Source organism: Peromyscus eremicus, chromosome 13, assembly GCF_949786415.1.
Source record: "Peromyscus eremicus chromosome 13, PerEre_H2_v1, whole genome shotgun sequence".
NCBI lineage: Eukaryota > Metazoa > Chordata > Mammalia > Rodentia > Cricetidae > Peromyscus > Peromyscus eremicus.
In genome coordinates, this window is record NC_081429.1 from 25,905,282 (window position 1) to 25,928,159 (window position 22,878).

The 22,878-nt window shown below is 43.6% G+C and overlaps 1 protein-coding gene across 1 annotated transcript in view; it reads left to right on the forward strand.

Annotated features, from left to right (window-relative positions):
* The window catches only part of LOC131923647 (disks large-associated protein 1), a 53,988-nt gene extending 33,490 nt beyond the window's left edge, over positions 1-20,498 (forward strand). Inside the window, exons 4-6 of the mRNA XM_059278780.1 lie at positions 11,072-11,163; positions 16,431-16,583; positions 19,394-20,498. Of these exons, the coding sequence (XP_059134763.1) occupies positions 11,072-11,163; positions 16,431-16,583; positions 19,394-19,603 (455 nt within the window). The 3' untranslated portion in view covers positions 19,604-20,498. The remainder of the gene's footprint in view (positions 1-11,071; positions 11,164-16,430; positions 16,584-19,393) is intronic.
* The last annotated feature ends 2,380 nt before the right edge of the window (positions 20,499-22,878 follow it).

Below are 22,878 nucleotides of genomic sequence, written 5' to 3' on the forward strand. Positions count from 1 at the left end.
TCTTTTGAGACAAGATTTCTCTGTATAACAGCAGTGGCTGTCCTGGAACTCTGTATACTAGACTGACCTTGAATTCAGAGATCAGCCTGTCTCTGCCTCTCAAGTGCTGGGATCAAAGGCATGCCACACTACCACCTGGCTCCTAATTATCTCTTCTAGGCTCCCTCTTCAGTGCAGAGTGTCAACATAGAATTTTGAAGGGGTATGAACATTCAGATCACAGCAAGTATCTAGCAGTTATTTTTCCAATAAAAGTGTCAAGGATCGTCCCCTTGTGTGATATGGCCTCCTTGGATTAGGGGATAGGTTTGGCAGGGGTGAGAGAACCAGGTGGATAGCTAGGTGAGCCCTGTATTTCCTGTCCAGCTTCTAAGATACAATTTCATCACACAAACACTTGGAACGTGTCTCCATTTATCTCGTGCCCCAAGCCATGCTTTAATCTGCTGGGATTCCCTATTTCTGAAGTTAGCTGGTAATTCTAAAGACAAAGCGTTGCCAATTTCAAATGAGGCAAATCTACATTAGTGGGAATCCAGCCTTCTGTGGCAAGAAGCCCTAGGAGAACCTGCTGGGTCCTTACCCCCCAAACGTGGACCGGAGCCTTTGACAGGTACCATTCTGTTTGCCCTCCAGACAGCTCTCTGGCGGTGTCTGGTCTGAGGTCACAGAACACAGAAGTGTGTGACAGGACAGACGCAGCAGCTGACAAGATAATGACACTGTGTGTTGCTTGGCAAGACCCTCAGGAAAGCTCGCCACACGTATTTGCCCCTGGCTCCTTGGCAATTGTCCCTCTATTCTGATGACTGGCTCTGTCTGTGTCCCAAATCCTCTGATTCAACCTTTCTTCTTTTTTCTCTTTTTCCTTTCTCTTCTTTCAAAGAAGAGCAGTAAGGAAAACATGTCAACCCCAGTTTTCAGAGAAGAGCTGAATTCTAAGCCACCAACTCTTGTTTGTTTTAATCCGTGAATAGCAAAAAAAATTAAAAAATAAAAAAAAGAATCAAGTCAAGCAGCTTCTTCTAGGTTGTCCAGGTCATGTGATGTGTTCTTTGCTTCCTATGCAAAGAAGACATCTCTTCAGGGATCAGGGTTAAGTCTTTTGGAATCCAGTACCCCCACACTTTAGTTAAGGTACACATTTCATATGTTCTTTTTCTTGAAAACAAAAAGAGGAAATAAAGGCTGTTTAGTAAAAATTTCCCAGGAGACCCTGTGTTTATAGCCATCCTTCACAGATACATAGTGAGGGAAAGGGAAATTCTGAACACAACACTTGCCTAGTTTTCCTCTGAAGTCCCTAAATTATCCCAACTTTTTGTTTGCTTGTTTGTTTTCATTTATTTGTTTGTTTGTTTGTTTGTTTGTTTATATCAGGGTCAGGGTTATGAAAAGTAAGTTTGCTGGTTGCACATGCCTTTAACCCTAGCACTCAGGGTTAGGGAGGCAGAGGCAGGCTCTAAGTGTGAGGCCAGCCTGGTCTACAGGTGAGTTCTAGGACAGCCAGGGCTATACCGAGAAACCATGTCTCGAAAAACAAAAACAAAACAAAACAACAACAAAAAAGTGTTAGGTTTAAGGTCAGGGTCAGGGTTAGGATTATGATTAGTCAGAGTGTTAGGATGAGTGTTGGGTTGTGATTAGAGTTACAGTTAGGGTTCAGATCAGGTTGTAGGTTAAGGTTGTTTGTTTGTTTTGTTTGTTTGTTTGTTTTTTGTCTAAAATCTTACCAACCAGCTAGGTTAGATTTTTAGATAGGGTAGGGATTTGGAACAGGGTTCAGAGTTATCCCAATTGTTAAATATTTCAAATGTTTGATGCATGGGTTTAATGCCTCCCGTTATACATTTAAAAATGGCGGGAGGGATGAGATGGCTCAGCACTCAAAGGTGCTTGCCACCAATCCGGACAATCTAAATTCAGTCCCAGAAACCGCATGGTAAAGGGGAGAACCCACGCCTACAAGTTGACCTCTGACCCCCACAGGTGAGCTTGGGGTATAGGTAAGTGGCTGGCAGCTAGCCTGTCCTATACAAGTCTTTAGATTAAATTCCTAACAACATGCACACCTGCCTAGAAGGCTACAGTCCCTGACGCTGTCATCACGTGCATAAGAATGTAAGACATTTTTCTGAGTTCAAAACACAGATGTCCACAGTCCACAACAGAGAGAGAGAGAGAGAGAGAAAGAGAAGAGGAAAGGAGGGGGTGAGGGGAGTGAAGGAAAGAGAGTGTGGTAAGGAATTTGTTTGCTGGATTATGACTTGAAGCAAAGCCGAGGTTTGGGGGTGCGGGTAGTTAAGAGTCATCTATACTAGAGAAGGAGAGACCCATCTCATTTTAAGTGCTTATTTGGTCAACAGTTATTGTAACTCTGACGGCTCCTCTCTACAAAACAGTTTTTTGGCGTTCCCAGACTGGACAACTCTTTCCAGGTTACCTGGAGCCCAGGGAAGAGAGAGAACAAGCCAGCGACTTTGGAAGAGTCAGACCACACATTCTTTGGGTGTGTGGAGCTATTACTTCCCCTGATAAAAATCGAGGCAGAACAAAGACTTTGATTCTTGACTGGGGCCTTCAACCCTCCCAGTCTGTAGTGGTTTGAGGCCAGATAACAGAATAATGGCCGTCTGCTGTGGGCGAGGCTCTTTCTGAGCCAAGGCAGCTGACAGAGTCTCCCGAGCACTTGAAGGAAAGTGATACCAGCTCTCCTCAGACAATGCAGCCCTTGTGTGAACCAGCTGTCCCCGGGAGATGGCTCAGCGCTGTTTGACAGGGCTCGCATGTTACATGGATACGTCTGGGATTATCTAACCGGGAAAGAACCGACCAGATGGAACTGAGCCCTTCTCCCTAGGAATGCAGTGGGGGGGGGGGGGCAGAAGCAGGCTCAGGTTTCACTGGCTCAAGGATAAAGTACCAGTGTGTTGCCATTGATAATCTCTGTCTTTGCCTCCTGAATTGTGGACAACTTCTATGTGGAATTTTCAGGCTTTATCCGAAAGACACAGATAAACAGCATGTGCAGGAGGCAGATTAATTCCACTTTAATTTCACCTGGCAGTAGCATCCAGGGTACTGGATGGATAGCATCCCCCCACAGAAGGCTTGTGAGTTTGGGCAGGGAACTTGAGGCTGCTGCTGAAACCCTACGTGAGCTCTGCCTGCTCTCCGGTTTGGTTACAGAGGCTGTGCACGGTCGTTATTGTAACCAGCTATCGGCGTGATCGCTGGGTTTCTGTCCAGGGCTGCCTCTGCTGAATCTGCGCAGCTCATCGGCTGGTAGGTGGTGGACAAAGCTGCCCTCTGTGAGGCCCGCCATTCACCAGCCCTGGGTGAATGGGGCTAAATGGGGAGCTGCAGGTGCATCCTGGCCACTTCCAGTTTTAGTTCTCATCTTATTTTTAAAGTGAACCTTCAAAAGATTTTCTCCTATCCCAGCATACACACACACACACACACACACACACACACACACACACACACACACACACACACACACGGGGCCAGAGACAGAGAGAAACAAAGAGAGAGCATGTGGTCTGTTTTATAAGTTCTGGCTAACCTGAAACTAATTCTCGACCACAGGAAGTGACAGCCAGGAAAAGCAAATTGTATGTAACATGCATGCTTTATGTTCAACACTCTGATCTGTACGTATATGAGAAGTGACCTCCGGGCCACAGATTGGAGAACCTGCCACAAAGATGCATTCTTCAATGCATGAACATTCTCATACAGATTTTTTTAAAATATTTTATTTTATTTTTATGTGCATTTGTGTTTTTTGCCATGGGTGTCGGAGTCCCCTGAAACTGGAGTTACAGACAGGTGTGAGCTGCCATGTGGATGCTGGGAATTGAACTCGGGTCCTCTGGAAGAAGAGTCAGCACTCTTAACCCCTGAGCCATCTCTCCAGCCCCTCATACAGATTTGTGATGATGACAGATCCATGTGGCTTTAAAGTAGGAAGATGGCCCACATTCTCCCCCACTCTCCCCCTCCTTCACCCCAAAAGTCTACAGAATGAAAAGAAGAAGCCAAATGGTTAAGGAGAAGCCCCAACTTGGGTGCAGATGGCCTCTAGTTTACAATGGCAGGTGTTTCAGTGATAGACATTCACTCCATGCCACTCTGGGATTCTGAGTTTTGCCTTTTCCTGGCCACATGCTGGTAGCACCCTCTCTAGTTAAAGTGAACAGTGGCAGCCACCTGCACCCAACAGCTTCTAGGTCAGGAAGGGGGGCAACTGAGTCTGCACAGGGGTGCTTTGTCGAGATGGAAAGGTTAGTAGATTAGGAACTTAACTGCCTTTTCCATTTTGGATGAGCTTATGGGGACATAATAGAGGAACATCCCCATGAGATCATTTAATTCATCCACAGACATGTTCAACCTATCCCACATGGCCTGACACTTTCAGGGTGGATGTGCAGGCACAGGAAGGTAATCCCAGCACTTGGGACAGAGAAGCAGGAGGATGGTGAATTCAAAGGCTACTTGAGATATCTAGTGAATTAGAGGCCAGGTGTGGTGGTGCTAGGCTTTAATCCCAGCACTCAGGAGTCAGAGGCAGGTGGATCTCTGTGAGTTTGAGGGCAGCCTGGTCTACTTAGTGAGCTCCAAAACAGCCAAAGCTGTATAGAGAGACCCTGTCTCAAAAATAAATAAGCCTAGCTCAGACTGTACCAATTAACTACTCAACAGTAACTTAACGGGTGGTGTAAGACAAAACAGAAAAGAGTCAAAATGTAGTCCAGACTGTTGCTATTAACGTTGTTGTTGTTGTTGTTGTGGTTGTGTGTGTGTGTGTGTGTGTGTGTGTGTGTGTGTGTGTGTGTTGGGGGTGACATAGAGTCCATAGCTGATTTACTGATTTCCAAACTTATTCCTTCAATGAAACTTCGGGGATTGCGTGGGTGCGTGGACCCATGCAGTCAAGGAGCTTGTGGTCTGTCTGGTTGGAAATAAAAGGTGTAAGAAATATGTCTGTAATTCTCCTCTTCCCTTCTGTGATTCAGATAGCAAGGTGGTGAGGAAGGGAGACGGTGCTGCAGCCATTTCCTCCACATCCACTTCTGCACCCCTTAGAGAGCTTCTAGCAGCACCAGGTAGGCCAGGATGTCCAGTGTCCACCACCTCTGTGCTTGTGGCAGCCATTGTGAGGAAGTCCTGGTGGAAAGCAGGTGGCGGTCACTGGCTATCACGACTGTGAACTTAGAGATCTGGATCTGTGGCTCCTTTCTTCCCAGGTGACTACGTAAGAAATGGGGATGTTTCATTCATCTCTTTAACAGCTAGGAGGAATGCTGAGGAAATGCAATCGATGAGAAACGGATTCAACTCTTGAATTCTTATGCTAGATAGGATTGTAAATAAACTAATGACATGAAAAAAAATGTTTGTTTGGGCTGGGGATGTAGTTCAGTTGGTAAGAGAGTTTGCCTAGTGTTCACAAGGCCCTGGGTTCAATCCCAGCTTTGCATAACCCAGGCAGAGTGGCTCATGCCTATAATCCTTAGCACCAGGGAGATACAGGCAGGAGAATCACAATCGGAGGTTGTCTCTGGCTGCGTAACAAGTTTGAGGCTGTGTGTATGTTCTTTCCGGTGTCTGAGGCCCTAATGTGCAGGTGCTGTGGCTGGAACTGGGCAGAGCTGAGAGCAAGCCAGCCATGGTACCTTTAATCCTAGCACTTGGGATTCATGGTGGCAGAGGCAGGTGGATCTCTTGAGAGTTTGAAGCCAGCTCAGGCTACATAGGAAGTTTCAAGTCAGCCAAGCCTGTATGACAAGACTCTGCCTCAAAAATTTAAATTTAAATTTAAAAAAAAGAAGAGAAAGAAAAGACAGGAATTAAAAGAAGCCAAAGAAGCCAATCTCCTGACTTTTCAGATCTCGAGACCTAATTCTCCTGGAATATGGAAAGGTACATAGGGTTGCTGTGCTTAAGGGTTTGGATGCTCATCTGTTATGTGTGTTTGTTTGTTGATGTTTTAGGTACTAGGGATTGAGTTCAGAGCTTCATACATGCTGAGCTACACCTTCAGCCCTGAAATTTTGACTCAGCAAAAAGCCAGGCATATTCCCAAGGGAACTGGTCTTGGATTTGGCTCACTGGCACCAGCACACAGAAACTCATTGTAGCAGTCATGGATTCCCCTGGAGGGTTAAAAGAGATTGTTCATTCTTCACTCCTGTGTCTTTTATACCACTCTATGTTCCCCAAATAAAAACCATATCCCACACAGGCGAGTGGGAAAAGAGGAGATTCGCTCTTTTCTAAATGTCTTGGTCTTTAATTCAATATAGCCAGGGGGTTTCAAAGCATAGTTTGCATAGATGCTGTTCCCCACAGAAGTCTTCCTCTGCTTCTCATTATGACACTGAATCTTTAAAGAAAACATGGGGCTTGTAATTTACTCTAACCATCTCTATAGAGTTAGCCCCAGACCTCCACTTTCTTCACAGCTGACACGACCTTGTGCTCAGCCACGGCAACTAGGTCTGTTTTGTGCTCATCTTCAGATTCCCACAGTGACTCGTTATACCCCATCCAGGTGGATCTCTGTGAGTTTGAGGCCAGCCTGGTCTACAGAGCGAGTCCCAGGAGAGCCAGGGCTACACAGAGAAACCCTGTCTGGAAAACAAAAACAAAAAGAAAAGAAAATGTTCAATCATGGTCCCTTAACCTTGTTGCCTGGAGCCCTCTGTGACACAGTACGTCATGGCTGAGGAGACTGCTCACCTCACGGCAGCTGAGAAGTGAGAGAGAGAGAGAAGAGAGAGAGAGAGAGAGAGAGAGAGAGAGAGAGAGAGAGAGAGAGAGAGAGAAGAGAGAGAGGAGAGAGAGAAGAGAGAGAGGAGAGAGGAGAGAAAGGGACTGGAGTACCAGTGTCCCTTTCTCGGGTACCTCCTAGCAGCTCGAGTTTCTTCCACTGAGGCCCCACCTCCCAAGTGTCTACTACTTCCAGTAGCCCCATAGGCTAGTGAACAACTAATACATAAGCCTCTGGGGGACGTTCAGTGTGTCGATGATAGCACCGTAATTGGTTGGACAATCTAGAAAAGTTACATGAGCCTGCATGTAAAGGAGGTCGACTACCCAGAACGCCCGGAGCAAAACTCATTCTAGACCCACAGAGTCTTCAAACCTCCCATTTGAACATTCAGAGAAAATCTGTTGCTTCAGCCCACAGTGTCTCATTTAGAACCAGTGTTAGTGAGATGGATCAAATCCAGTGTTCTTTTGTGTGTATTTTTTTTTTCCCATTTATGTATTGATGGGGCTGGAGAGATGGCTCAGCAGTTAAGAGCATTGGCTGCTCTTCCAGAAGACCTGGGTTCAATGCCCAGCACCCACATGGCAGCTCACAACTGTCTGTAACTCCAGTTCCAGGGTTTCTGACACCCTCACACAGATATACACGTAGACAAAACCCCAATGTACATAAAATAAAATAAATTATATATTTATTTATTGAGACAGGGTCTCACTGTGTAACCCTGGCTATCCTGAAATTTACTGTGTAGACCAGGCTGGCTTCAAACTCACCACCTTCTACTGTAAATGCTGGGTTCAAATGTATGGCCACCATTTCCAGCCCTTTGTGTGTACTTTAAAGGGCTCTTAGTTCTTATCTTTCCAGAGGGTTCCTCAGTGACATCAGTAATATGCTGGAAGAGTCCCTCCCCACTTTCTCTCTACTCTACGGCTTTCTCCTGGGGAGGAAGGAGAATGAATGAATGGGTCAGGAAGGAAGAAGCCACCCTTGACCTATGGGACTGTGAAGGGGAAAAGAAGAGAAAATTGGTTCCTTTGGTGAGAGCATATAAATGAATATTCACTTTCTTTGAATGGAAAATTATCAAGTCCCTGAAAGTGGTGTTTTTTTTTTTTTTTTTTTTTTTTTTTTGGTTTTTCGAGACAGGGTTTCTCTGTGTAGCCTAGCGCCTTTCCTGGGACTCACTTGGTAGCCCAGGCTGGCCTCGAACTCATAGAGATCCGCCTGGCTCTGCCTCCGGAGTGCTGGGATTAAAGGCATGCGCCACCACCGCCCGGCCCCCTGAAAGTGTTTTAATTTTGTTTCCAAAGTTAAAAATAGTGGCAAATAAATAAATAAATAAATAAATAAACAAATAAAAAGGGAGCTCAGCAGTTGAAGGTGCCTGCTCGGAAGCCTAATGACCTGAATTCAATCCTCAGGACCCACAGGACTCTTACCACCAAAAGAGAGGACACACCTCCTGCAAGTTATCCTCTGAACTTCACACAGGCACCGTGATACACATGCATGCATGTGCACACACACACACACACACACTCACAATAAATGATGCGCATGGATTTAATGAGGTAAATAAAATCACTAAATAAAAAGCCGCAGTGTTATAAAATGGTGGCTATCAAGACAAACTGTTTAAGCCAGAGCCAACTTGCATGTTGTAGCTGAAACCTCAGGGTATGTTTGTTGTTCATTTGTTTTCCGTTTCTAGGAGACAGGAAGAAGGCTCCGAGTTCTCTACCTCCACTGAACGGGTCTGCTCCTCAGCCTCTTCCTTGTGCTCTCTATCAGGATACAAAGCCCAAGAAGGCAGGGGCTTTGTCTTGCTAAACACTGTCCCATACCGTTAGTGTAACACCTGCTGTGCGGTACCCTCACTAATATTTGCTGACAGAGTGAATGAATACACAGAGCCCCCATGGCCCATCCCCATGACTAGATTCCACAAGTCCTTTCAGGCTCCTCTGCCCTTTGCTGGCCTTGGCTTTGGCCTTCTGCGCTGGGCTAGCTGCTTCACGGTTAATCACCACCTTGTCGCAGAACAATAGTGAATTCAAGAGTGACCTTGGAAAGATACCTTCTGTGTAGGCTGGTCTGTGAACTTTCCAGTGTTTCATTTGATTCCTTGAAACCTGACAGAAGGGTTTCCGCTTCCTACCCCATTGGGGTTTGACCTGGGACATCATAGAGTGGAGTCCAAACATTAGCAAGACGTCTCCTCTTTCTCCTTTCATAGTCAACTTTTGGCCTTCTGCTTTTCACTTGTTACTTCTGCTGGTATTATTCCTCAAGGAGCATGTGATACTTGCCTATCAGGTGTGGTGGGATACAATTATAATCCCTGCACTGGGGAAGGAGAGGCAAGGTGGATCAGGAATTCAGATTCATCCCTGTCTGCATTGTGAATTGGAGATCACCTTTTTTCTTTTTCTCTTTCTTTTTTTCTCTTCTCTCTTTCTTCCTTCCTTTCTTCCTTCCTTTCTTTCTTTTTTTTTTTTGAGGCGGGGGCATTCCTTTTATGGTAGTCTGACATAGTACAGGCATTCGGGTACAATTGAGATCTCTTAGCTCACAGTTTTGACTTGTCCACTGTAGTAGCTCCAAGAGGCCTGACCTCTGAACTTTAAGCTCACCCTGTGTCGAAATAAGCTCTCCACTTTACTTTGAGGTATCAAGAAAGGGATAGCAAGTGGGACATGGTGGTGCACACCTTTAGTCCCAGTACTCTGGAGATAGAGGCAGGGGGATGTCTGTGAGTATGAGGGCGGCCTGGTCTACATAGTGAATTCCAGGACAGCCAGGGTTATGTAGTGAGACCCTGTCTGATGATGATGATGATGATGATGATGATAGTTAAAAATAAAAAAGGAGGGCTGGAGAGATGGCTCAGAGATTAAGAGCACTGGCTGCTCTTCCAGAGGTCCTGAGTTCAATTCCCAGCAACCACATGGTGGCTCACAACCATCTGTAATGAGATCTGGTGCCCTCTTCTGGCTTGCAGGCATACATGCAGGCAGAACATTGTATAAATAATAAAAATCTTTAAAAAAATAAAATAAAATAAAAAAAATAAAAAAAAATAAAAATAAAAAAGGAGAAACCTCACTCAACTGATTTCCAGCACACTGGAAAAAAGTAAACACACCTACCTACGTAAGGGCTTAGAGCATCAAGTCAGGGGGTTGCTATGACTTGATAGAGCTGCAAATGTGTGTCCCCAAGCAGTCTGGCATGACTGGGGATGTATGAATTCAGAAATGCTATGATGGACAGGTGTGGATGCTGAAATATTAAAGCAGAACCTAGGTAGAGTGAGCGTCATGAACCCAGGTCTAGCCTGGCATCGTAAATCCGGTACAGCAAATTACTAAAAAGCCCTGGGCAATGCCCGTTGCTTTCTTTGTTTTCTCCTGACCTTGTGGTTGAGAAAAGGAGTGTGAATTCTTTAGACCAAAGCCAACAGTGAGCTTGCTTGAATCCCATATTGTCTCTTCCAGGCAGAATTCCCAGCCTAGCCAAGCCTCAGGGGGTCTGAGTTCTCTCTAGTCTTCCATTGTGGGAGGTTTCTGTCCACTCAGGTACAGAAGGGCGGTTTACTGCATGGCAGAGCTCCAGCAGGGGCAGCTGCAAGGGCTTCTGGTTCAGGGGGATCCCTGGGGACACTCAGCCCCGGGCCCCTGCAGAGGCACTCAAAGGTGGTTACTGCAACGGAAAGGTTCCACACCAAACCAACGTTAATACGGAAAGGGCTGCAAAGTAGAAAGCCCGTGCTACTGTGCCCTAGGCAACAGGTTGAACCCTATCACTCCCTAGCAAATTCACTTGTCAGAAAACGCCAGGGGCTGAGCTCTGGGAAAACGCTGGATTGTGGACTGGTTAGAGTGACTAGGAGATTCCTCCCGCCCGGCTAGCATTGCTTCTCTTGTGTTCGAATTAGAAATCCGAATTAGAAAATCAAGCCCGCATTATCGGGATCCTGACTCCATAAACCCAAAACTACACCGGGAAACACGCGTAACCGTGAAAGGAATGCTATTTGTCTCTCCTTGTGGTATAGCACAGTGCTGTGACGGAAAACTCCACGAAACTGGAGTGATCAACATGTGCTTCCCAAGTTGACTTTATACTTGAACCCGGTAGCCCGGGTTTCATAGCCCCAGATAGGTGTGGGTGCGTGCTGTGTGCTGTTTTTCCAGACGGTGACAGCATAACTCTCTCTTCGCTTGACCAGACTAAATCTCAACGTTGAGGCATCGTGTAAACTTCTGTGTCTGCTCTTTTCAGTTCTAGGGAAAATCCGAACTGCGGTGGGCAGCGCCCAACTTCTCATGGCGCAGAAATTCTACCAGTTCAGAGAACTGTGTGAAGAGAACCTGGTAGGTACCACCCACATCACCGCGACTCCTTGCTAGCCCAGCCGGGAGAGATCTTGTCCTCAAAACTGGTCCCCAGCCAAAGCAAAACTCAGATTGAACCAAGTATTGGAGTCTTTTAACAGATGAATCTGGCTTCCCGCTTTCATTAAATAAAACAGACAAAAACCTCACTTTATTCTACATTTAAATAATCTTAGGGGCAGAATTAAGTTAAAATTCCATGTCCTGATTTTTTTTTTTGTATTGAAAACTTTCCATGTTCCTAGATTTTGTGCGATGCTTTTGATTTTCTTATTCTTATTAAAACATGGAGCAACCGATGTTTTCTAAATACTGTTACAAAGGTAACTGTTTTGGCTCATGACTCTCTTTCTAAACTAGCTGTCAGTGACCGTGTCTCCTGATCAGAGTTTTGTTTTAATTCAAAGGCCAGAGGCTGAGGGTATCACAAAATGTAGATTAGACACCCTGAGACAAGTGAGTGCTCCACCTACCTCTGACATACCAAAAAAAGGGAAGGAAAACCCTCTTCAGATAATAGCAGCAATAACAGCAATAGCATTTGCTAATTTGACGGTGAAATACAGGTCAAGAGCCTTTTCAAGAAGGCTGTAAAGGAGGCCTCCATCCTCCAAGAGTGACCTCACTAACACAACTGTTGTTGGTCAGGCTGACTCTAAAACAAAGCCAAGGAAAAGCGGCTCATTGATGTGTGGAAAGTGAAAACATGATTGACATCTAAATGACCCAGATAGGGCTTTAGAGGTTTAACTCTGTGTCCTAGGTACTTCGTTTTCTCCTCAAAGGAATCTAGTCCAGGGCAGGCAAGATGGCTTCTGGGTAAAGGGGCAAGCTTGCTGACAAGCCTGATGTTCAGTCTGCAGAACTCACATGGTGGACTCATAGAGGCCTTACACACACACACACACACACACACACACACACACACACACACACACACATTGTGGCATGTGCACCAACCCCATCCTCACCCACCCACCCTCACACTGAATCAATGTAAAAACAGAATTGATGAGCAAGTTCCCAGGTATACTACAAAATAGAACATAAATATTGTGCACATTTTAAAGATAAAATTGCAGATGCCTTTTTTTTCCCTCCTGACCCTTTTATTGTTGAAATTAAAAAAAATAAAAGATATTTAAATACAATGGTGAACATATAGGGCAAAATCATAAAATTTAATGTTCAATTAAGCAGTGAGCTGAAGGTTTGGGTTTCCAAATAGGCTCTGAACCCAAAACTGCTTTAAAATGGGCATGTTCACATTTAACGGTAATTGGCTTATAGGTGAGAGAACGGGCCTTTTGTTTGTTTGTTTGTTTGTTTGTTTGTTTTTGTTTTAATGTGTGCTGATTTCTAGAAATTGTCAAGTTCACGAAAGCCAGTTTTTGACATCTTGTCATTCCTCACAGTGGCTCCTGTGGCCACTTGAGAAAGTCTCTATTTATGGTAATGCCACAGCAACAGAGGAAGGTCATTGGTACTGCTCAAACCAGGCCTCTGAAGAACAAGTCCAGCACCAAACGTGACAGATGCCCTGGGTAACTCCTCAGAACGGGCATTTGGAGTTACTGGTGGCATTATTTTTATGATTTACAGGTAGGATAAATGGGCATAAAATGTTAAGAAACTTCGCTACCAGCCCACGGCAAAAGCAGCGTCAAGAATCAAACCCTTGTTTGTTCAGGCTCCATTGCCATAAATCCCAGGCAGGCTGTGAATTCCAGCCCTCACCTTTGCAGAGGGGAATCATCCCAGGAAACAGTATGGCCTGATGGGTAGTTCCGCTTAGCACTACGACTGTAGGAAAGTGACCCTAAGGGGCAGCAAGATGGCTCAGCAGGTAAAGGAGCCTGCCGCCAAGTTGGATGATGACCTAAGTTTGGTCCCTAGTACCCATAAGATGGAAAGAGAAAAGCAGCTTCTACCAGTTATCACCTGACCTCTGCCTACTTGCCCTGGCACCACCCCCAGCACATACACACGATAAATAAATGTGTGTGTGTGTGTGTGTTTAAAAGTGACTATAGGGCCAGTCAGAGCCAGGTACAGCTGTTCTTTCTTTAGTTCCTCTTCCTTTGAGGAAAAAAAAGAAGATAGTTTGAAAACACATTTATTCCAGACTAGATTCTCAAGTTTACAGTGAATGGATGAAATTTGGTTTAGCATAACTAAACCTGGGGGGGGGTGCACCCCCGACTCTCCCTCAAGTCTCAGAGATGATATGGTTTAGACTCAGCCATACTACCTTATGATTCATACTTTCATATGACTGCTGAGTTAGAGAAATACTTACACTCTATTTCCTCATTTGTCTTTTTGACAACATGGGGCAAAGAGATTCCTTTGGGGGCAAGACCACGTTGCCCATGATACAGAGCTAAGCACATCTAAGGAACCACTTAGATAAGCTTAGGCTACTGAACTGTAGGGTGACTGTGCCCAAACCAAAAAAATCCCAAACCAGAAATTCTCTAAAATCTAAACCTTTGAGGACACCAAAGCATTGCTACTATATATACATCTGACCTCATATAACGTGTCACAGTCAAAATGCAGGCACATTAAAAATGTACATACTACCTTCAGACTGTGTGTACCAGGTGTATGTGACATGTACATGAATTTCACATTAAGACTTCTATTCTGTCTCTAAGATATCTCACTATGGATAGGCAAACATTTCCAAATCCTATGAACTCCAACATCTCGACATCTGGTCCCAAGGGCTTCGGATAAGACACTCAATCTATATTATTTCTTTCATTGGTGCTAAAACAACAGTAAAACTTATGACCCAGAAAATGTCACTGAACTCCAAATTATGAACTGTTTAGTTTCCCATTATGGATAAGGCTAAGTACATTGTGAAATCATGAACTATTGAGAAATGCTTTGTCAAATCTACTAACCATTCTGAATGTTGAGGGTTTGTTTGTTTGTTTGTTTGTTTGTTTGTTGTTTATTTGTTTTATCCCTTTTGGTCTTTTGTTGCTTGCAATGCAGCCTCACACTTAAGGTGTTCTTGTTTCAGCTCACGTGGTGGTAGGATAATTGATATTGCCACCACACGCCTTGAGGCTCTTCTCTAGTAGTTGCTGTTTACTAAGTCAAACTATTACAAAGAACACCCTTTGTTCATTCAAGTGTCATTAGAACCTTTTTTATGTTTTGTCGTATTGACTTTATTTTGATTTGTTTTGACTAGGTGCTAAAGATTGAACCCAAGGCCTTGGGCATGTAACACTAAGCCACACTCACTCTCATCCCTAGAATAGATTTTCGTGTTGAACCAAGCACTTGAAAACTCTAAAGTTTATGTATTCCGAAGAATCTCATGGCTGTGAGTAGTTTCAGAACTCTACACACATCGGTGCTTCTTCATTTGCACTTATTTTGAACGAGGCCAGTCGCACCAGCTCATCCTCAGATGCAAATGTTGTTTCCAACCTTTAAACAATCAGATGATCAATAACCTCTACACGGTCTGAAATGCTGATGATACCATTTTCTTGGGGTTAATTTGGAATATTCAAGCTGGCCTCAGTCATCCTAGGACATGGGGATTTATAGTTGTTCATAAACCTAAGAAATAATGAGAAATGGCACTGGCCAGAAGCCCCTGACACGGTAGGGGAGGAAGACTCTTGCCGTCTGAAGGTAACGCCTTCAGCTGCTTTTGCAGATGGTGATTGGCAATGACCGTGATAACAGATTACAAAGAAATCCACTCTTGAGCCAGATGTGATAATGTGCTCTGGTAGTCTTTCCGCTCAGGAGGCTGAGGTAGAAGGTTGGAGATTTACAGGCCGGCCTAAATTACACACCAAGCTCTCGAGCAAACAAACCAACCAAATTCAATTCTTGGCCTGCTCCTGGAGTGCTTGTTTCTCAAGCCTGATGACCTGAGTTCAATTCCTGGAATCCACACAAAGGTGAGAGGAGAGAGCCAACTCAATGAAGTTGTCCTCTGACCTCCACACACGTGTTGTAGGGTGCACACACACTCACACATGCACACATGCACACACTCACACACTCACACATGCACACACTCACACACACACTCACATATACACACAAGATAATAATAGTTTTTGTTGTTGTTTTTGTTTGTTTGTTTATTTTGTTTTAAGTTTTTTTCTAGACAGGGTCTTACTATGTAACTCTGGGTATCCTGGAACTCACTCTGTAGACCAGGCTGGCCCTGGAATTCACAGAGATCTACCTGCCTCTGCCTCCCAAGTGCTGGGATTAAAGGCATGCACCACTATGCCTTACTGATAATAACAAAAATTTAAAATGATTCTTTAAAAAATTTTTGTTGCTGTTTTGTTGTTATTGTTGGTAGTTTGGTTTTTCGAGACAGGGTTTCACTGTGTAGCTTTGGATATCCTGGAACTCACTCTGTAAACCAGGCTGGCCTTGTCACTCAAAAATACACCTCTCTCTGCCTCCTGAGTGCTGGGCTTAAAGGCAAACACTACCACTGGTTGGCAAAAAGTCAGTTCTTAAACACTGAAAAGGGAATTATCACCAACATACATATGTATGTGTAAAGATAATGTTTTCTGACATTTGCTATATTTAAAACTAGGTAATTTCCAATAGGTCATCTGATAAAATGATTCTTTATTATATATACCAGTAACATCTCGATTACTGAACACATAATTGTTTCAGGGACTAGGTATGTGTATCCATGGTTGATCATTTGCTTCCAATATACAAACTCTGGGCTCAGTCTCTAGCATCAAAGAAGCCATGTCAAAGTACTTTGAAAATTCCTTATTGCTTATCAATTCTATACCCTAGTATTTCACTAATCTCATTTTAGAATTCTCGTCTGTTCTCTGAATAAGCTGTGTGGCATGAAATTATATGTGATTTTTTTTCAAAGATAGTGTTTTTATTTAAATACATTGTTTTAAAATGCATCCAGTGAGAGATAACACATACTGGGATTTTTTTCAAATGTTTAGACTCTCCCCACTTATCAAACTGAAACAACCATTCTGTTGTAAGGACAGAGGAATTTTGCAACCTTGACATTTGAAAATCAGAGACTGGAATGGGGGCATGTATAAAATTACCATTTGTAGCCTCACTTTTATCTCTTATCTGAAAACCAAAAGGAACTCAGCCTCCTTAGGTTCTTTGAAATGTTTGAAAATGCCTTTTGGGCCCTGCTTGCTGTCATGTTGCCTCTAAAGCATCAATATTTTTTTCTCTCTTTTGCACAGAATCCCAATGCTCATCCAAGACCCACTTCCCAGGATTTGGCGGGGTTTTGGGACATGCTGCAGTTGTCCATAGAAAATATTAGTATGAAATTTGATGAACTTCATCAGTTAAAGGCCAATAACTGGAAACAGATGGATCCTCTTGACAAGAAGGTAGAACAATGTAGATTTTGTATGGTTCATTTAAAAACCTGCACAAACACTGGACAGTCTAAATAGGCTTCTGCATCCAGTCCTGCTGTTTACAATGTGAAATGGAGCTGGTATCATATTCATTTCATTGTAATGACAATGTTTACATACTAATCACTGGGATATTATCTGTAATATGTTTCAGGCATATTTTTGAAGAAAAAAAACTGTCTTTGTGAATTGGAAAGTGGGAATGTGGCTTTTCTTTATCTTTTTCCCTCTTTCTTCTTTTTCTTTCTTTCTTTTTTCTTTTCTTCCCTTGTTAATTAAACTTTAAGTTAAATCACTTTAGACACTGGAAGGAACTGACTCCAGTTTTGCTTTCTAAGCTAAAATAAATGACCTCTTCAGAGCCTGGTTCCATAGAGCAAGAGTTCAACTTCCTTATACCCTCAGGATGTGTTTCTGGGAAAACCTGAGAAGTAACTGGCTGACAATCATCTCATAAATATTCTCCATTCTAAATAGGAGGCTTACAGTCATCATAAATGTTGAGATTTTTTTTCAAATTTTTTTTAGAATTTTTTCAAATTAGATTTGCCTGGGGGGGGGGCATTGTTCCCTGGGATCTTCCTGAGACAATCTAGAAATAAAGACTTAAATTATTTTAATTAATCAATAATAATTTCATATTTGATTACTGTGATTCCACAGTAATCAAGCTTCTTCTACAAGTATCTAATGTCTTACCTTCCCAGGCTGATCTGTCCTGTATGAGGTTTTTTTTTTTTGTTTTTTGTTTTTTTTTTTTTTAATAACTTTTGTTCTTCTATGATCTAATGTCTTCTATGATCTAATAGTTCCAAGAGATACGCCTCTGAAAATGAGGGATGGCTATTTCCTCAGCAGTGAGAGCCCTGCCCTTTTGGGTCTCCTGACCCATCACGAGCTAACAGTAATCCACTGTTGCCCATCATTTCCAAGTGTATGGGATCAGTGGGCACCCAGGACATACCCAGTCCCAAAGGACTGTCTATAAGGAGTCCAATGCTGTCACTACTATCCACTGTCTCCAATTCTATGACCATCCAACTGGGGGGTTAGAACCAAGCTTGAGGTAGCATTGATGTGTGTGTGGCCTCTACTTTGAGAAGCCAAACATTGTGCTTCATCTAGTTTTCTTTATGTGTGAAACTATCTGCTGGCAAATCGGTCTTAAAAGTATACACACGTGTACACACGCTGGAATTTTAGTACTGCTCCATCTAATTTCTCACCTACTGATTCTTTAATATTATTGTTAAAAAAAATAAAGTGTGCAAAGAAAGAAAAATGACTAAAAAGTTTCCAATATTCCTACTTTTAAAAATATCTACCAATTACCCCACACAATGAAGATTTTAAATGTCCCAAAGAAGTGATGCAAAGAAATTGTTACATGTGATTTATTGGTATGTGACCTAATAATAAATTATTAGCTTAATTTTTAAGTTTTTTTTTTAAATGCACTTTGCTTATGATCAGAGTTTTTTCATCCTCTCATGAACCTGACAGGAAAACAAATAATGAAGGGACAGAGGTGGTGGGAGACTGCACGCTGTCTTCTCCCTTTTTGTCCTTTCAGAAACACAGGCTCCACTTTAAACAACCGTGGGCCAAGTCCAAGTGTAATACCACTGAACTCTGCCTCTCTCCCTGGCAAGGGAGGAGGGGGCACCAGTGTTAAGCCGGGTACTCGGTACCTTCACAATGAACTTCATGTGTGACTTCATAAGGATGCAGGGTGTTTTATTTAAATGGCAATGTGGGGTTTGTGTGGACCCTTCCACAGCCTGAAAGCTCAACATCTTTCTCCTAAAAGCATCCTTTGTGGTTTTAGATGTCTTTCCTCCCCCCAGCCCCCACCCCCGTATGGTTATCGTGAAGACATGAGGGGCTGTATTTTGCAGTAGATTAGAAAAGATCTGATACCATTTCAGAGTTTGCTGATAAGAGGGACGGCCTTTTCCAGTCCTGTGTTCAACTTTTGATAGCAAAGTTGGGATTGTCTTTGGGGCCTTCACAAGCATGCTGAAACCCGTAGGGACTGATTGATGTGCTGGAAAAATCTTCCCCAGAGTAGGGAATGCCAGAGTCCACCCACTCAGTGACCCTGTACAATCTATGGCTGTGTGTTCCTGTGTGATGTGCAAAAAGGGTGTAAGTCCAGTGGCACCATCGAAGCCGAGAAACGCAGTCTTATAGTATCTGGCTACTTAGGAATGGGTAGAGGAGGAGGCTGGGTAGACGCAGGGAAGAAGGCGCAGGGAGAGGGTAGAGAGGGTTTTTGTTCTCTAACCCAAGCTCCTACCTGGTGCCTCAGAGACATACATCCTAGAGTTCTACATCATCCTGTAGCTGTTGAGATCTCCTGGTCCATCCCTAGCACCAGGAAGAATCTGGTGTATGCAGACAGATCCACCCTCACTGTGAGGTGCAGGGAACCTTTTGCAGGGGTGCATTTTAAATGCCTACACCCTGCCACAGAAAGACCTAGTTCTGCGATCCAGCTTTACCCTCGGCCTTCAGCGTAAGAGATTACGTGTTGTCGGGTTTGTTTTTTTCTTTGCATCTTTTGAATACCCAAGCCAGATCAATGAAGAGAAATCATATATCCAGTGTGCAGATCAGAACTAACCATCCGTAGGTTTAAAAAAAAAAAAAAAGGCAGAAGTGTGTGTGTGTGTGTGTGTGTGTGTGTGTTTTCCAACTACTGACCTATCCCAGTCTTTCCCAAGCTTGTCCTGAGAAGCTGTGTAATGTCCTGAACCTGAACCTTCTGCTTTGATCAGGAGCGAAGGGCCCCTCCTCCAGTGCCAAAGAAGCCGGCGAAGGGCCCCGCGCCGCTGATCCGGGAGCGCTCGCTGGAGAGCTCGCAGCGCCAGGAGGCCCGCAAGCGCCTGATGGCCGCGAAGCGCGCCGCGTCGGTCCGCCAGAACTCGGCCACCGAGAGCGCGGAGAGCATCGAGATCTACATCCCCGAGGCGCAGACCCGGCTCTGAGCGCCGCCGCCGAGGACCGTCCCGCCGCCCTCCCCTCCGCCGCCTTCCCGTCCCCTCCGTCTCTGAGCTCAGTGACCGCCACCCACCGTGGTCGTGGCCCTAGTTGTCCACCTCGCAGGAGCCGTCCCCAAGCCGCCCCACCCCGCTTCCTGGACCACTTTGCCCATCTTCTCCACCGAGCTTCGCTCCCCTGTGTCCTGAAGCCTCATGCAGACATCCAAACCCTTTCTTTTTTCTGGGACAGACAAACCCACCTGTGTAGAAAAAGCCCCCTGTAGGTCACTCACCCTCCTCAGTTCTCTCAAGCTAGCGTGTCCCTAGAACTCAGCAATATAAAACCATAGGGTATTTCAGAAACCCAGTATCTCACACAGGGTGATCCTTTGAGACTTAACCGTCTTCCACGTGAAAAGAAACGAGGGCTCCGATTCCCTTTATTTGCCCCCAAAACGGTTATTTTTACAAAAGCAGACAGAGCGCTTTATTTCTAATCTCAGAAATCACACCATCTTGTCGGAATCAGTGGTGACCAAGAGAGGGGGGATCAAGCTGGCCTGGGGTGGGGGGCCTGGGTGTGTAGGAGAGCAGGGCAAAGTGTGCAGGTACCCTGCGTCTGTACCTTCGCAGCTGAACAAACTGCCTCACTGGTACTCCATCAATCACAGCTTCAAATGTTTCAATCAGCAGAAGATTGTAAATTCGCTCTTTCAGGGAAATTAATCTATTCTGAAAGGCAATAAAATGAGGAAAGTTAAGGCAAAGGAAACTCCGATGGTTTAAGATCCTATATAAGGAATCTATTTATTTATCTTATTATTAAGAAAATTTAGACCTGAAATGTTTTATCAACTTTTCTTGTACTCTGTGTATTATAATGTCATGGCAGTGGTTTTTAAATGGGGGGGGGGGGGGTTTGGCTCTGTTAATTTAGTGTCCATTCAGGTGGGCCCACTTAAGATTTCATACACACACACACACACACACACACACACACACACACACACACACGTAAGAACACTCTGCTTCTCAAAGACCGCAAGGCCATTTCCAGAGAAGAGTTTCAGTTCTCTGCCACCCCTTTGAATGCTACACATCTGTCTCGTTTAGCCCAGCACGTCACATTTCAGGGGTCTCCTCTCACTCCAACACAGGGTTCATGTGTCCCCCAGCACAGGATTCTTGTCCTATATCAAATGAATAAAATAAAAGGTTTTCTACCCCAGGTGACATGCCGCCTCCTTCCAAAGAGCGGTCATTATGATCCTGAAGTTCCAAGTAGTGAGAGAAGTCATCCTAATTACTCAGTGGCCGAGAGCTATGAGAAGCGAGGAAAGTAGGCATCCATACACGCTGATAGAAACCCAAGTGTTTGGTTGGACTCCAGGCTTCCTTTGGCTTGTAGTTTAGTCGTGGTCGATGGGTTGTGTGTGCTGGCATCCTGCTGAAGTCTTCAAATGCCCTTACTTGTAGCAGTTTAAACATTCAGAATGCGGCAGTCTGAAAGGGTCAGGCATCTATTATGGCAAGCTTGCAACCTAAATTTGCCATTGAAAAATGAAAGTCTTAAAAAAAAAAAAAAAAAAAAGCCTGCTTGCACCAGAGATGCTTAAAAACAAAACAAATCAAAAAACAAATACACTCTCATAGCCAGGTGCTAATTTAATTTTCTTTACAAAATTGAGAAAAGCAATGGGTTCTGGCAACCAATATCTTCAGACATATTCTAAAACCACTAGGGAATTTGCTACCTCTCAGAGCCGTTGATGCTTTGAGCTACCTTTAACAACAGGGCACAAATGTTTACTGCTGTGGTTTACAAGAAAAGGGCTACTAACTTATTTAAAAACAAAAACCAACTTTTAACTAGGGCAGACGAAGTCAGTGCTTTCTCACACTGGAGCAGAGAATTTTTGAGCTTCAAGTATTTGCTCGTTTCAAAAAAGACACGCTTTTTCTTCCCAGTGGAGCAGCAATTAAATGTGATGTGAAGTACGCAGGAGTAAGGCCAACTGTCACCTTGGGTAGTCCATGGTCACATTCATCCAAGACAGACGTGAAGTTCACAGGAAGCAGCGTCCAGGCTAGTCCCACTCTCACTGCTACAGCTCTGTGCCCTGAGGTAGAGTTCAGTTTCTAACGTGATTCCAGATTCTCCTACAGTGTTTCCTTTGGAAACTGATTTAGCCCAGGCTATTTTAAAGAGGGATAAGAGAAGGCTTACTATTTATCTTGTCTAAGGGAATGGCATTTGTATATTCATAAGCTATTTTTGGTAAGAATTTTAAATCTTTTAGCTGAACGCCTGCAGGGCATCACAACCTTTGCCTTCCTGAAAAACACAGTTTAAACTGTACAAACACTTTATAAAAAAAGCTAATTATTGATGTTAGGACATGACCCCCACACAATACAGCTTATTACCCACTGGAACCCGGAACTAACATCCGTGAACCTTTGTTGCGTTATTCTTTTTGATGTAATTTGTAGAGATGTTTTTTAGTTCATAATGAACAGTGTATGTACCCTGAAAAATTACTTATTTTGTTTAACTTTGGTATAAAGGTGTTGGGCATTTTCTTGGGGTGGGGGAGGGGGGGATTACAAAAGAAATTTGTCTCCCTCATCAAAAACAAACAAACAAAAAAATACGTTCAAAGAAATTAAGTATTTATTATATTTTTTGCAGATGTTTCCATACAATTCACATAACCTTTTTGTAAAGAGAGATGAAGAAATGGATTAAAGATTTTTAATATTTGAAATGGTAAATAGAGCTAATTTATTTGTAATATATTTCTGTTATTTATAGATGTTCCCTTAATGTTTTACTGTGCAGTACCTGCTTTAATTTAAGCCTTATCCTTGTGAATTTACCATTTCTTTTTTAAGAACATGTCTAGATGCATATTTTAAATAACTGGAATGTAAATCATTAGCATATCTGAATTCCCTAATGTAATTTTTAAAAATTATTTTGGTTTGGGGAAAAAAAAAGATTCATTTGAGAAAGCCTTCAGATGGAGGGGTGGGGAAGATTTTTATGGCTTTCTGAATTGGAATTTCATAGGCTTATTTACCTAGATTGTGTGTGGACAAAAACAAAAAACAAAAACAAAACAAAAACAAAAAACAAAAACCAACCTGTAAATACATGAATGTTTCCCATAATGTAAAAAGAAGGAATTAATAAAATAATCAATGCACTGCTTTCAGGCTTGCGTGTTTTTACTGAAGCCCTGAGTCTTCCAAAATCTAAGTGGTTGTCTTTGGAAGTG